General features: G+C 32.5%; 3 protein-coding genes across 6 annotated transcripts; 1 reads left to right on the top strand and 2 right to left on the bottom strand.

Annotated features, from left to right (window-relative positions):
* Positions 1-2,094: 2,094 nt before the first annotated feature.
* LOC104720250 (floral homeotic protein AGAMOUS) lies at positions 2,095-7,609 on the top strand. Of its 4 annotated transcripts, none has more exons than XM_010438187.3 (9): positions 2,095-2,365; positions 2,967-3,204; positions 6,261-6,342; positions 6,431-6,492; positions 6,584-6,683; positions 6,807-6,848; positions 6,928-6,969; positions 7,110-7,300; positions 7,399-7,609. In XM_010438187.3, the coding sequence occupies exons 1-9, from the start codon at positions 2,215-2,217 to the stop codon at positions 7,400-7,402; spliced, it is 912 nt and encodes a 303-aa protein (XP_010436489.1). In that variant the 5' UTR covers positions 2,095-2,214; the 3' UTR covers positions 7,403-7,609. The 4 variants fall into 4 exon arrangements, with proteins under 4 accessions (XP_010436489.1, XP_087326375.1, XP_087326376.1 ...); XM_087470249.1 differs by having other exon boundaries at positions 2,200-2,365; positions 6,919-6,969; XM_087470251.1 differs by having other exon boundaries at positions 2,364-2,731.
* A 440-nt stretch (positions 7,610-8,049) lies between these two features.
* On the bottom strand, positions 8,050-10,180 carry LOC104718424 (GDSL esterase/lipase At4g18970). Its single transcript, XM_010436174.3, has 5 exons — positions 9,492-10,180; positions 9,237-9,361; positions 8,899-9,144; positions 8,531-8,786; positions 8,050-8,439 (listed from the first exon to the last, which is right to left on the bottom strand). Exons 1-5 carry the CDS (start codon positions 9,736-9,738, stop codon positions 8,216-8,218), a joined length of 1,098 nt encoding a protein of 365 aa, XP_010434476.1. The 5' UTR covers positions 9,739-10,180; the 3' UTR covers positions 8,050-8,215.
* A 724-nt stretch (positions 10,181-10,904) lies between these two features.
* On the bottom strand, positions 10,905-12,851 carry LOC104718423 (pentatricopeptide repeat-containing protein At4g18975, chloroplastic). Its single transcript, XM_010436173.3, has 8 exons — positions 12,629-12,851; positions 12,447-12,542; positions 12,264-12,365; positions 12,085-12,140; positions 11,897-11,993; positions 11,662-11,805; positions 11,366-11,578; positions 10,905-11,248 (listed from the first exon to the last, which is right to left on the bottom strand). Exons 2-8 carry the CDS (start codon positions 12,501-12,503, stop codon positions 11,054-11,056), a joined length of 864 nt encoding a protein of 287 aa, XP_010434475.1. The 5' UTR covers positions 12,504-12,542; positions 12,629-12,851; the 3' UTR covers positions 10,905-11,053.
* Positions 12,852-14,371: the final 1,520 nt, after the last annotated feature.

Raw genomic sequence — 14,371 nt, 5'->3', positions numbered from 1 at the left:
TTTAATTAAATGATTTCTTCCTAAACCAATATTAAATATTGCTAATAAATACACTATCAGAAGGTAAATCCTAGTTATAAGCTGAATAAATTTTTTCTAATTGCAAGAAAATATAAGTAAAAAAAAAATAAAGCACATTGCAAGTGGGTGTATATAGTTAAAGGCACATAAATATAAAATAAATATGGATTGTATGTATAGGATCTCTTATCTCTATCAAATTACCCTAAATGGGTTCATAAAGATGGAGATCAAAGACTACACATCACATGCTACTATCCCTCTTCTCTTGGCCTTACCTTACACCATTTATACATTGTGCCCCTCAATTATTCAACATATATTGAAAATCAATAATTAAACAAAAACTTTTTAAAAAAAATCTGCTCCATTTTTTCTACCACATAAACTATACGATATTTTATTTGGCAAATATTTATCAATTTAGGGAAATTATTTGGACACAATTCAATCGTCTACGTATAAATTGTTACCCGCCTATGTATAAATCATTTAGTTCCACAAAGCAAAATACAAAGAGATGTGATTTAGACGAGAGGGCCGGGTAACAAAAGTCATAAAGGAAAACGTAAAAAGAGAGAGATTAAAAAGTAGTTGGAAACGAGAGAAAAGTTTGGTTACCTCCTAATTGAGTCAGAAACATTACACTTAGATAACTTTCCAAATTAAGCCCTACGTCTTGTCCAGCCCCATTAAAGTACGGTTCATCTCCCTATTTCCCCTATAAACCCTAAAACCCTATTTATCTTTCTTTTTTTATTTTTATATGTCAATATCACAACTAGTAAACATCATCAACTTCAAATCTCACTAGCTAACACAGAAATAGCATGCTAATATTCTTCACTATCTGAGTAGTTTTCTCCTTTTACATCTTTAATTCTATATTTTCCACATTAAAAAAAAATGTGCTGTTATTTAATTCTATTGCTTATGATTAGTTTACCCATAAATAACAGTACAATTTTCTTTTATATGTTACTATTTAAACACTATCAGTTCCTATATGCAAAAATAAATTTCATCCCATGTAATGACAATATTCTCATCAAAACTCGAATTTTGTAATCTTCTGTTGTAATTAAATTCCATTTGCTAATATACATTCTCGCAAAATAATATAAAGTGTATCATAATTTACAGGAACATCTGTTTATAAGTAAATATATATGACTTCCGTAATTAGTGAAACAAAATTCTCTGCAAAAATGTCACTTAAAATTTCAAAACAATTCACAAAAGAAAAGGGAGTAGAGCTGAATTATTTTCCTCTTTAAAAAGATCAAGATTTAGTAAAAACTAAAATCAAAGAAGAAGGCCGATATTTGTTGTAAACAAAAAAAAAAATGTACTGAGATTTTACCTAAAAATTTTAGTGCCTTCAAAAACTTTCACATGAAAAGGAAAGACAAGTAATGGTAAGTAGAGTCTGCATCTCATGAGTGATTGCCCAACTTGAACCCTCTTTTCATTTAGACTTTTGTGAAAGACCACACAAGAACTACCCACCAATAAAAAACTCTTATATATATTTTCTCCATTTCTAAAAATATATATTCATTTCTACAGTTTCTCAATTTGGGGGATGTCCTTAATAAGTGTAGATTTACGAAAAATTCTGGATGTATGGTGGGTGTTATTTATGGTAATTAACCCTCTATTTATAAATAACATTTTTCATGTGATCTCAAAAAAGCTGCTATACTCATCCTTTGCTGAACCTTTAGATTACTCTATGTCAATCACTTTTATAACCTAACATATGTTAAATGTACTGAAAAGAAACAAAACCGTTTAGTAAATTATACTCATATGTATAACTATATATCAACCAAGTACAAACCTTTTGTCAATAGTCAAATTAAATCAACTTTCACCTCAGAACAATATAACATGTGTATGTTCCAAAATCAGTATATATATATATATATATATATATATATATATATATAGAATTACTTTTTAGAAAAATACACGTATATATCATTCTATCTAGTAAAGAAGAAACACATACTTATCTAATAGATTCGATTCATAAAACTATGCTTTAGTGAGTAAGAAAACAAGTAAACAACACAAATTGACATGACACTATATGGATGTAAAAAGTGGGAAAGAAAATATAATGGTGATAAATATGTATTTTTGTGAAAATTAAATTTTAAAAAAAGAAAAGAAATAAAAAGAATATATATGATTCCTTTATATAATGTATATACCCATCTCTTCACCAGCACAACCTTACCTTCCATTTTCTGCAACTTCTCCAAATCTCATACTTTCCAGAAAATCATTTTCCCAAGAAAAATAAAACTTTCCTCTTTGTTCTTCTCCCCCCCAACAGGTCAGTCTGATATTTTCTTGTTCCCCAATCCTTTCAAACATTATCTTCTTCATCATATCACTTTGCTTCACTTCTTTTGGTCCTATAAAACCAAATCTATGTTCTTCTTTTTAGTTTCCTTTTTTTTTTAATCTGTTTTAATTAGGTTGATTCTTTTTATGTTTATTTAGAGAGAAACGAGATTTAAAATTTCTCTGATCTTCTTTATTAGCTCTTTATAACTTTTCTTTTTTCACAGTCTAGATTTATTTTTTCTTTAGAATTCCAAAAGATTTTGGTCTTATAGTTTAATTTGTTTAACCATTAAAAAAGAAAAAAAAAACAGCTACAGAATCCATGATTAACTCTTGTTAGGAGAATATGAATGTAAGATCAAAACTAGTTTTTGAACTTTCTAATTATTTTTTTTAAGATATGTATGTGTGTCGGCAAGTTAGAATTAAATATTTCTTATTATTCGTAAGAGATTAAGAAAACATGAAGAATCTTGAGTCTTTTCAAGAAAATCATTTGATGGGTCTTTTTGGAATCTTGTAACTGTAGATTAATCAATTTTGCCCTAAATTTTTTTTTTTTTTTTTTTGTTGGCTTGTTGGAGCAGCAATCACGGCGTACCAACCAGAGCTAGGAGGAGACGACTCCTCTCCCTTGAGGAAGTCTGGGAGAGGGAAGATCGAAATCAAACGGATCGAGAACACAACGAATCGTCAAGTCACTTTTTGCAAACGTAGGAATGGTTTGCTCAAGAAAGCTTACGAACTCTCTGTTCTTTGTGATGCTGAAGTCGCACTCATCGTCTTCTCTAGCCGTGGTCGTCTCTATGAGTACTCTAACAACAGGTTTCTTCTTATTCTTCTGCTCTGTTCTTAATTAATTATTTTTTAAAGTCTGATTTAGTTAATTAGGGTTTAATTTCTTTGTATATGTTAAAGCATAAATCTTTACTAGGGTTTTTTTTGGATCTTAATTCTCTGCTAGATTTGATTCTATTGTTCTCCTATATATGATTTTAAATCCTCTTCTGGTTAGAATTATTTTTCACTTTTTTCCTTGATATATATTCCACACATATATATAAACACACAAACATTTGTGGGAATCTTTGTTTGTATATATATGTTTGTTTTAATTGCTTTGTAGGTTTTTATTAGTTATAAATTTGTAACAATTTTCTAGATCTAGAATTTCTTGTTATATAAGAAGTGAGGAAAATGGTACAAAGTTAAAAAGGAGATCTGAGTGAGAGTTAGATAATAAATGAAAAGAAATAAGAAACAATCAGGTTTTTGTCTAATGTTGGAGTTTTAGGTTCAGTTTTGTAGAACTAAGATTCACTTTGTTGGGTTTTCTTTCTTCACTCATTTCTGTTATAAATATAAATATAATATTATAACTTTCTATTTTCCCTACTAACAAGTACTTGAAGATTTAGATATATTTATAGATCTGGTGTTGTAATAGGTAAAATCTTGATTTTTATGACTATAAAAGTAAGTTTTGGGGGAAAACAAATTGCTAGAGAGAAGTAAGGACTATGAGGTCATATCTTCTGTTTTGTGATCATCTTTCCTCCCATCCTCCATTGTTGTTAATGTCTGTGTCTCTCTTTTTCTTCTTCTCTTTCTCTCACTTTCCATTCTTATCTCTCTCACTTTCTCTCTCATGAATTATCATATCATATCTATATTTGATATAGTTTTGATACAACACATGTGATGGTAAGTGAGAGTGAATAAGGTGAAACTAGATTTTTGGTTTTTCAGGAAATTGAACTTATGAGTGATAGAAATAATGGAACGTACATGTAGCTAGGACAATATGATTATGAGGTTTTTTTTTTTCTTTCTTTGGGTTTTCTTGTGAATGTAAGAATTTAGAGTCATTTTGTAGTTTTGGAAATACATATATGAGGTACAGGATTAGTTAGAAGTGGTTATAGCTCATTTTGACTAATCTTTGAAACATTCAAAGTAGGTTCTCATCTTCAAGTAATAAAGATTTGGAACTCAATTGGGATTTTTGTTTTTAATAATTTCAAATGGTAATTAAGAAAATAATTAGCTCCTGGGAGGGTCCTTCATTTTACCTTAAAATTACTCTTAAAAACAATCAAACTCAATTTGAATTACATTACTCAAACTAGTAATCTCTAATTCCACGCGCAATTTCCAGTATTTATTATTTAGAGACCCACGTGATTTCTTTCTTCTTCTCTCCATTAGAAACATAAAACATGTCCAAATTAAATAGTGCTTTGATTTATCTTGCTTTTTCTCTTAATCGCTTACAGTTGTCAACTCATGTCCTGAACTATATAATTCTCATGTCCAAAACAAGAAAAAGCTAACAAGGACTTCTTCAAAATCACCCAATCAACTTTAATTTTTGCATTTACATAATACATATCCACTGGGTACTTCAACGAAAATCAGAGTTTCGTTTCTTATTTTTTTTTCAATTTTACTTTTTTTTTTTCTTTTTTCTAGAGGTTGGGATTGATCTCACAAGATTAGTTTTTGGTGTATGTATGTAAGATTTGTTGTCTTTGTTACAGAATCTTTGATCACGTCATCACTCAGATATTATCTCTTTTATTTTTTATTTTCACTTATATTTACTATTTTTATAAAGTTATGTTAGTTTGAGTTTCTTGACTTCTGACAAGAAAGGTTTATGTCATAATGAATTAATTTGGAACCTATTTTTATAAATTCAACAAATTGTCATCATATTACTAGTTTTGACCATTTAATATTAGATTTCACATTTGGTCAATACCCAAATGTTCATATAATGTGGTGTATATACACATAGAGACAAATTATAAGGATACTAAATTTTCATATTTCTAAAAAGTAATCACTGAGTAAATATAGATTTGGTATATAAGTAGAGCATTGGAATTGCTTCAACATCTTTGGCGTAGATAGATCTATGCAATTTCTCTTTCTTTAAAATTATCACTTTTTTTTCTTCTTCTAGAGAGAGAATTATGTTAGGGATTTTTTTCTTATTTTCTCTCTCATTATGGGCAGAGAGAAGAACGTGAGATTTTTGGTACGGATCCAATAGATTAAGACTTTGTTCTGCCTTCTACGATCTCATAATGGACGGTCGTGATCTCTCTCCATCGAAGATTTGAGAGTTGAGACATCAAAGTCTATAACATGTCATCGTAATACGTATTTGTGTGTGTATATATGTATGTATATACAAGTACATCTATATGCAGAAAACTCTGGAAAAGAAAGAAGAAATGGTTAGAATAGTGATTTGAATTATATTCCAAATAAGGAAAGTATAGAACGTTGTGATGTTACTGAGACAAGTCATTATAGTTACATCCATCACGTTTTAAATTAAATCCAATGGTTAAATTTCGAAGACTATCAAATGTATGTTGGATTTACCAATGTCTTAATGGGGTTTTTAACACATGTCACAAGTCTAAAACCCTAGACATGTTCAGACCAATCATGTCACTCTAATTTTGCCAGAATGGCCAGTTTGCAGCCAATCACTAGCTCGATGGATTTAAGGTTTCAGATAGGAATATATATTTATTTATTTAGGGTTCCTATTATATTTCATAAAATGTTTCTTTATTTGTTTTACAACTTTTTAGGTATATTTTTATTAACAGTTTTAATTGTTTTCTTTCACTGTATTTATCTTCACATCATGTGTCACATTAAGTTGCATTTTTTCTGACTCAAAAGAACCGATGTTTGCTTTTAAGGTTTCGTATTAGAGTTACTTAACTGTGCAAGTGGTCGATTTGACTCTTATAATTATATTTGTTGTTTTTTCATAATGTAGATTTAAGTTAAGTTTTACTGGTAATTTGTACTTCTAATTTACCTATTAATTCTTTTTTTTCTTTTAATCCTTGCAGTGTAAAAGGGACAATAGAGAGGTACAAGAAGGCAATATCGGATAATTCTAACACCGGATCGGTGGCAGAAATTAACGCACAGGTAACTTAATTCTACTACACGGATGCTGTTAATATATGTGTTGTGTGGGTATACTAATATGACAACATTTGTTCATACTTATTTGAAGTATTATCAACAAGAATCGGCCAAATTGCGTCAACAAATTATCAGCATACAAAACTCCAACAGGTTAATATTATGCTAATAACTTGAATTTTTTTAATTAAATATTCGTTACTTAAATTATTGATATAATAATATATTTTGATAATTTAACTAGGCAATTGATGGGTGAGACGATAGGTTCAATGTCTCCCAAAGAGCTCAGGAATTTGGAAGGCAGATTAGAGAGAAGTATTACCCGAATCCGTTCCAAGAAGGTAATTATATATATTTTTTATTAAATGCTTCAACATCAAATTAAGTCCTATGAAAACTATCTATTTCTATATATACATTGTTGCTATATTTATAAAGTTTTTCTTTATTTGTGAATTTTACAGAATGAGCTCTTATTCTCGGAAATCGACTACATGCAGAAGAGAGTAAGAAATAAAAAAAAATCTAATTCAAATGCTACATATGGTTAATGTTTATTTTACTCATTTGCAATAGTTTGTGCAGGAAAGTGATTTGCATAACGATAACCAGCTTCTTCGTGCAAAGGTAAAAAGTATACATTAGATCCATTTCCTATATTTGTCCCCATTAATTGATTTGTGTTTATTAATTATAATATAAAATGACGAAAGTACTAATCAAACAAATAATTTATGATATGTTTTTTTTGTAATGTGTGTATATAGATAGCTGAGAATGAGAGGAACCATCCGAGCATAAGTCTGATGCCAGGAGGATCTAACTACGAGCAGCTTATGCCACCGCCTCAAACACAACCGTTTGATTCACGGAATTATTTCCAAGTAGCGGCATTGCAACCTAACAATCACCATTACTCATCTGCTGGTCGCCAAGACCAAACCGCTCTTCAGTTAGTGTAAGATAACAAAAAATCTTGCTCTTCATTTTATCCATTTTGTGTACACTTTCTACATAAGGTGAGTTTGATTAGTATTATTTATTTTGTTTTTGCAGGTAATACTGGCTGAAAGAAATGGGGAGTGAATAAAAAAACCAGAACTGGGTTGAGCAATATAAAAAGCTAATGCAAGTTATCATATATATATATATATATATTTCATGAATGCTGTATTGATGATTTCTATACTTATTTGAATTGCTTCTGTTGATGTGAAATATTAATATCTTAAAGACAATGTCATTAATGGTGCTTACTTTGTTTAAAGACTACATGTGTATAAGTGTCTTATTAATTACTTCAACTGTTGAACCTAAAGTAATTACCAATTCCATGACCCTATTAATGAGTTGCTTATAATAAAACATATCTCAATATGAAAATAGTTAAATTTTATAATCAGTTACATTAGGATATTCTCTGATCATCTAGAAATTGGGCTGAGCTCCATCCTCTTTCCCCAGTGTGGTATGGTACAGGCCCGGTCCAACAAAATTTTTGCAAAGGAAAAGTTACACTTTGGTTCTTTGATTCTTTCTATGTCAAGAAACAGTTATTAACCAAAACTAAACCATTTGCTGCACTTCCAAGCTTCCTCTTATCCAAAATTCTCCATATAATTCAACTTGAGCATCTTCTTAGATCCACTTACTAGATACATGGTTGCACGTTTTAAAGTTTTAATAGATTGTAATTAGAGAATGAGAGATCCAAAAGAGTTTATTAGTTTAATCATCTATTTTTAAAAAACAGCAACTTCATATATTAACTCCACAAAAAAACATAACATTTCTTCTGCAACAAAAAGATTAAATCTTCCTTCTCTCTTTCTCTGTGTGTGTTTGTGTGGAAGGAATATTTGAACGAGAGAGGCTAGAGCATAGCAAGCTGCTGGATATCGTAAGGATGAGCATCAGAAGCAGATTCTCTCTGAAAAGATCGACCACCGATGACAACATTAGCAGCTTCTCCTGGATGAAACGCGTCCCAGAACACAAACTCGTCTCTGTTCAGACATGGAGCTTGACCTGGAAGACAAGTTATCTGTCCATTGTTTCTCCCAACTCCACAACATCCCGCGTTTGTCACCCTAAAACCTGGACCCATTATCAAGAAGTCGTTAGATGAAACTATTGACAAAACTTTCAGTTTCACATTTTTTGGTCTTGAGTTGAAGCGACTCTTTACCATAGCGAGCAGGATTGGCTACCATTTCTTGGAAAATACCATAAGCATTAATGTACGTGAACTTGGCGTCTGGTGTGTTTTGGTTGAAATGGTCGACCAGAGACACGAGCTTGCTGTTAAAGATTCTGTTTGCGGAATTGATCCTTTCGTCACAAGTTGTTCCGTCTCTACTGTTCTGAGCCAGCTCATTTGGGCTACATCCTATTGCTCCGATACCAATCAGCGCAAACTTCCTCGCTCCGTTGTTATACAATATCTAAACCATACCAAAGAACCATAGATGATAGATCCATATCAAACGCTCTGTATCATTCAAAGGATTAAGAAACAGAGAAAACAGAGGAATATAGCAACTAAAATGAACGGACCCGGAGTTGCTGAGTGTAGCGGTTGATGAGGTCATTGGCAAAGGAATCAGGGGAATATTGGTTCCCGGTGGAGTAATAAACAGGCATAAAATAGTTATTGAGATAGTCGTTACTGCCTAACCCAATCGAGTAGATGCATTTACTTAGGTAATTAGCAGCTTCATTCTCGTCTCCGAGTATGTTCACCACTTGTGACACAGTGTTTACATGATTAGCTACTTGTCCTGCAAATGTTATTCTAGCTCCCTGTACCAAACATGTAAACAGATTTATGTTTCCTAGTTAAATATACTCTTAAGTCTAAAGGATATGTCATCAAATTAAAAATTGAGGATTACCAACTGACGACCAGTTTCTTCTCGGATTCCGGCAGCTGCAGAAGCGTAGTTTACTCCTCTCAGAATGTCATCTCCCCTTGCTTGGGAATACGGTGTAATGTAGTCATCGAAACCAAGAAGCTCGGCTTTTTTAGATTTCCCGACAAAGGAAAAGAGAGAAAAAGTTAGTAGTTCTGTTTTGTTTTGTTCAGTTACATGTTTCTGACCAAAAGAACATAAAACGTAACAAAAGGAGGGTGTTGTTTATAAGATTACTGATGACATCGACGGTGGTTTTGCCGTTGGAGAATCTACCGGTAGGACCGAACTGGAAGTCGATACCGTAAGGGAAGTAATCAGCTCTTGCTAAAGAAGTAAGCCGATTATTGTTTCCACTATCAACCAAAGAGTCACCGAATATGAAGTAACACGGGGCTATTGGATCACACATAGCTATGTTCATAGCCATAGCCATAGCCATTATCATAATTACCTTCATCATCATTACACAACCTCTAGCCATCTCTCTCTGAAAACCTCCTTATCCGATAAGAGAAAGAGAGAGAACGTGAAGAAGAGGAGAGAGAGAAATTGGTTTGAGAACGTGAAGAATGTTAATGGATGTATATAATAAAGGTCAGAAGAATAAGGAGGGAATGGACCAAATAACCAAAAAAAAGTTTTGATCTTTTTTAGACAGTTGAAGAAGCATTAAATGTCACGCGGTGATAATGTTTATGTGTTGTTGTAACGAGTGAAAGAGAGTTAATAAATAATACTCTTGTCTCTTGCAATATTGGGAACAACTTGTATGTAATCTGATCATTCTGTTATTATAGTTGCCAGAAAAAGTCAAGAACTTTGTCTTCAGAGGGAACCATATGTTCGAAATAATCACATCCATGATTGGACATTTGAAAGATTTAGAGATTTAAAACAAAGATGAGGTGGAGACAACGACTAAGTTACCCTTTTAGCTTATTTTACTACGGTGCCAAGAGAAGAGACAATAGTTTGGTTTTGTAATAGATGGCAAATTGTAAACAAATCAAGAAATGTTAGGGGCCACTTGCATAATCTTGATCATGTGTCATTGGTCCTGGGTGGGTTCGAATGGAGGGTTTAGAATGGTGTTGAGGTATGGATGTATGTAATAATGGAGGTAGATGGAAGAAACATTAAATGGGAAGAGGAAGATACACTCTGTCATGATGATGATCATCATGATTGACATAGTGTGGTAGTTGAAGTTCATAAATTCTGTGTCTTTGTTCATGCTTCTTCATATTCTTTAGTGATAATGTAAGATAATAATCACTTTTGGAACAAATTGTGAAGCATTTATCCAACCTTTGTGTACTAAGTAGCCACCAAAAGCATAAATAAGACGAATTTAGTATAGGGTTGGTAAGTAATGAGAGAAGAGTGGACCAGTAAAAAAACTTATAAATGTAATTGTTGTTATAATGTGACTTTGAGGTTTGAAGTCAGTGACTCATAAATATGAAGCATGATCTTGTGGGGTTCTCTGACAGAGCAAATAAGTTAAAGCAGCCATGCTGGATTCTTTATCAAAATAAAGAAACATTACAAAAAAAAATGAAGAGACAGAAAAAATGATCAAATATACATCAGTACATCACCAACCACATGCAAGGAATTATGAACACTATAAAGCATGAATGTCGGTTTGTTCTACCAAGAAAATAAGATAAAGATTATTTAATGGAGATTCTTTTTACCATCATCTTAATGAATTCACAGTCTAAATATTACAATAAAAAGTAAAAACTTGGGGGTAAATTTCTACATATACATGTGTGTGCATGAGAATGAAATCAACCTTCTTCAGATGAATATCTTTTGACTCTAACCCTTTCACCATTGAAGTAGATGTATTTGAATTCAGAGAGGTACCTCCTAAGAATCAGTTTTCGATTTTCTTCTTGGCCGAGTTCCCTGAAGGCTCGTGCCACTCTTCTCGCTGTATCTTCGTCTGGCCTCACCTTCAGCTCCTCCATATCTGCAAAGACCTAAAAGAGAAAAAAACAAAGCAAATGTATGTTAAACCCCAAGTCATACTATTTCGAGGAGTATCTAAAGTGTAACGCCAAGATCAATTCTCGAGGAAAGAAAGAACCTTGTTTTACCTCAATAACCTTATCATGAAGGTCATGGTGAGAATACAAAGCAATCATCCTAGCGAACAAGCGTCTTGGGATGGATCGTGTATGCGTATGCAGAATCATGTTCCATAACGATTCTGCCTCATCAGCTCTTTCGTCCATATCAAATGCCAATAAGAGAGTATCATATGTTCCCATTGTAGCACCTTGCCCTTTGCTTAACATCCACTTAGCCACCTGAGTTTGTCACTAAACCCAATCAACTCATGATGACTACCATATTTAGCAAGACATTGACACTCGACATAAGTAAGTCGTACTTGAATCACATGATGCCATTGGCTTCTCTTCCTTAAGATTTGCAAAGCCTTAGCTGCAGCAATAATGGGAAATTCAACCTCCCAAGCTACCCATTTGTTCAAAGCTCCATAACCAGCTTCTTTTTCATTTGGGAGTCCGGAGAGCTGCAAGTTGAGAGTTACCAATCAACATGGACTACTTTTGATATCGTTTCTATTCCATAGATTCCGGAAAAACACGATTTTGATCACTAACCATTCGGACAAGATTTAGTGCTTTCTGTCCAGACCCAGCAGAGTCATTCTTCTTCCACAAATGATGCTCATTTTCCCCCACCTTCTTCACTTCTTTCCTACAATATCAACACAAATACTTACTAATGAATCAATCGGAAGTTCAGAGCAAACAATGTCAAAGATTACTCAATATGGAACCAAACAAACCTCTCCACAGTAGCTCCATAACCTCTGTCCAATTTCCCAGCTTGCTTCTCTAAGAACTAGAAAAAAAAGTCCAACATTACGACATGTTGTGGTTCATTTCACAGGAATCACAAGGAACCAAGTTTTAAAAATCTAAAGAACCAGTATAAGATAGATTCTAACCAGAACAAACATATTACCTTTGCCCTGATACAAAAACCAAACCTTTTCGCCTTTAACGTGGAGTAACTTCCACAACTTGAAAATTCAAGCAATGAAAAGCATCCAAGTTCCTGAGATTTCTGCAATTGGAAGACTTTTTTCACATCTTAAAAGAACTAAATAAGATATAACCACTGATGGAGAAAACAAAAGGAACTTACTGACAGCCCTTGCAATGGAAATATTCCTTGAGTTGGATTGAAGTTACAGAGCGCCATTACTTTCACTTACAGCAACACAATCTGGGCTCTGAAGAACTGTAATTGAAATTTACGAAATGAGAAATTTCTGAAATTGGAAATGTTTCAAGATAAGAAAACAAAAAAAAAGGTGGAACCTTTACCTGAACCAGAGAATAACTGAAGCTGATACGATGATGCAATAACAAAAACGCATTCAGGGAATCGATGAGTGAGAGAGGATTACAATTGATCGATTGAGCTAGTTGAGGAGAGAAGAATCGATTTAGGGATGATTTTAGTAAACCGAGGCAATTTCGGGTTTGTAACCAGTTACAAACCCGACCAATAACCGAAGCAATTTTGGTTTCGGTTTTAATTGAACCTGGTTAGTGATGACTAGTAGAACATGAATATAATGGACCTTCTAACTTAAATATGGGCCCTATTGAAACAAATCCAGCCCAACACAGACAAATGAGTTCTTGAAATCCGGCCACACTTGTGTTTTTTGTTTGTTAAAAAGTAGCATAACTTTTCAATGCATTTAAATTTTAGCTAAGGAGTCTCCCGGAGGATTACATGCCAAGGTCAAATAGAGAGGATGGTTCTTTTTGTGTGAAAGATCTCAAATTCTATCATGAGTTTGGATGGATCTAAATAAAGTGATCAGATGATATCAACTTATCAAGTAGGACGAAGATATATATAAAAAAAGAATGTTTCATCCTTTCTCATGGAGAGTTAAATACATCAATTCATACAATGTAGTCAATTTTGACTTTTAATACGGATTGTTCTAAGATACCAAAATGTCGTAGTTCTCCAATTTTTCCAACTACTGTAACTACAAGTTTTTGTATGTTTCACAACACAATTGTTCTTTTTCATTTTATGCTAGTAAGAGCCGACAATTAATTCGTTCTAACTAAATTAAAATATTTTATTTTGTCTTGAGGACTGTCCCTATGATTCATGCATGTTATGATTAGTTATAACTTTAAGAGATATAGGAAAAACCGAGTATAGTTAGAAACAGTAGTATAGCACGATAAGAGATAATATGGTATAATGATGATATGATAAAAATATAACGGTTTTAGTATTAACGATAACTTTGTGATGTGAGTTTTTAGTATATTTTGTTAGAATTCACACACCATGTTTGGCATGATTCATTATTTTTTTTTTTTTTTTGAGTTTTTGAAACGATGAGATGATTTTAGATTTTTCAAAAACATATTTATAATAGTAATGTTATTATAAAGTTATTTAAGTATGTACAAAGACCTCTCTATGCAGGATAATTACTTAATCTCTGTATATATAGAGAAGGTTTTAAAAGTATGACTATTTGAGAACGAAAATATAGTAAGAGACATGGAACAAGAAAAACCCTTTTACAAAAGAAAAAGATATACATATGCATGCGAAAACTATATGTACATAGAAGTCGAATTTTTTTTTGGAAGGACCACTACAGGAGTAGGAACCACACTTGTCCAAAGGTGTCCAAAAATTTGGCTAAGTCATTGTCTTTTAGCATAAGACTATGCATCTATGATTACCCCGATTCGTACAATGTCCAATTCATTCGACTCTATCTGTCTACCTCTTTGTCCATTTTCATTGTCCCTCTTCAATTTAATATCGAGTAGGACATGCACGAATTTTCAAATTTCACCGAATTGTTCCAACACTGAACTAGATCTTAATTAAGGCCGAATTGTTTCAACATTGAACTATATCAAATTAATGTATGAAGCGATGATGTATTAATCCCATATCTGTTTTGCGTTGAACACATATGTAGACACCACACCTCATTTTTGATACAAATTTTGTTGTTTTATTCTGAAGCCAAATGTACTTAAGAAAACAGTTTGCATCTTCACGACACGTACTCA

The sequence above is a fragment of the Camelina sativa genome, chromosome 10 (assembly GCF_030686135.1).
Source record: "Camelina sativa cultivar CO46 ecotype springtype chromosome 10, ASM3068613v1".
Lineage (NCBI taxonomy): Eukaryota > Viridiplantae > Streptophyta > Magnoliopsida > Brassicales > Brassicaceae > Camelina > Camelina sativa.
This window is presented reverse-complemented; position numbering and strand designations above follow the sequence as displayed.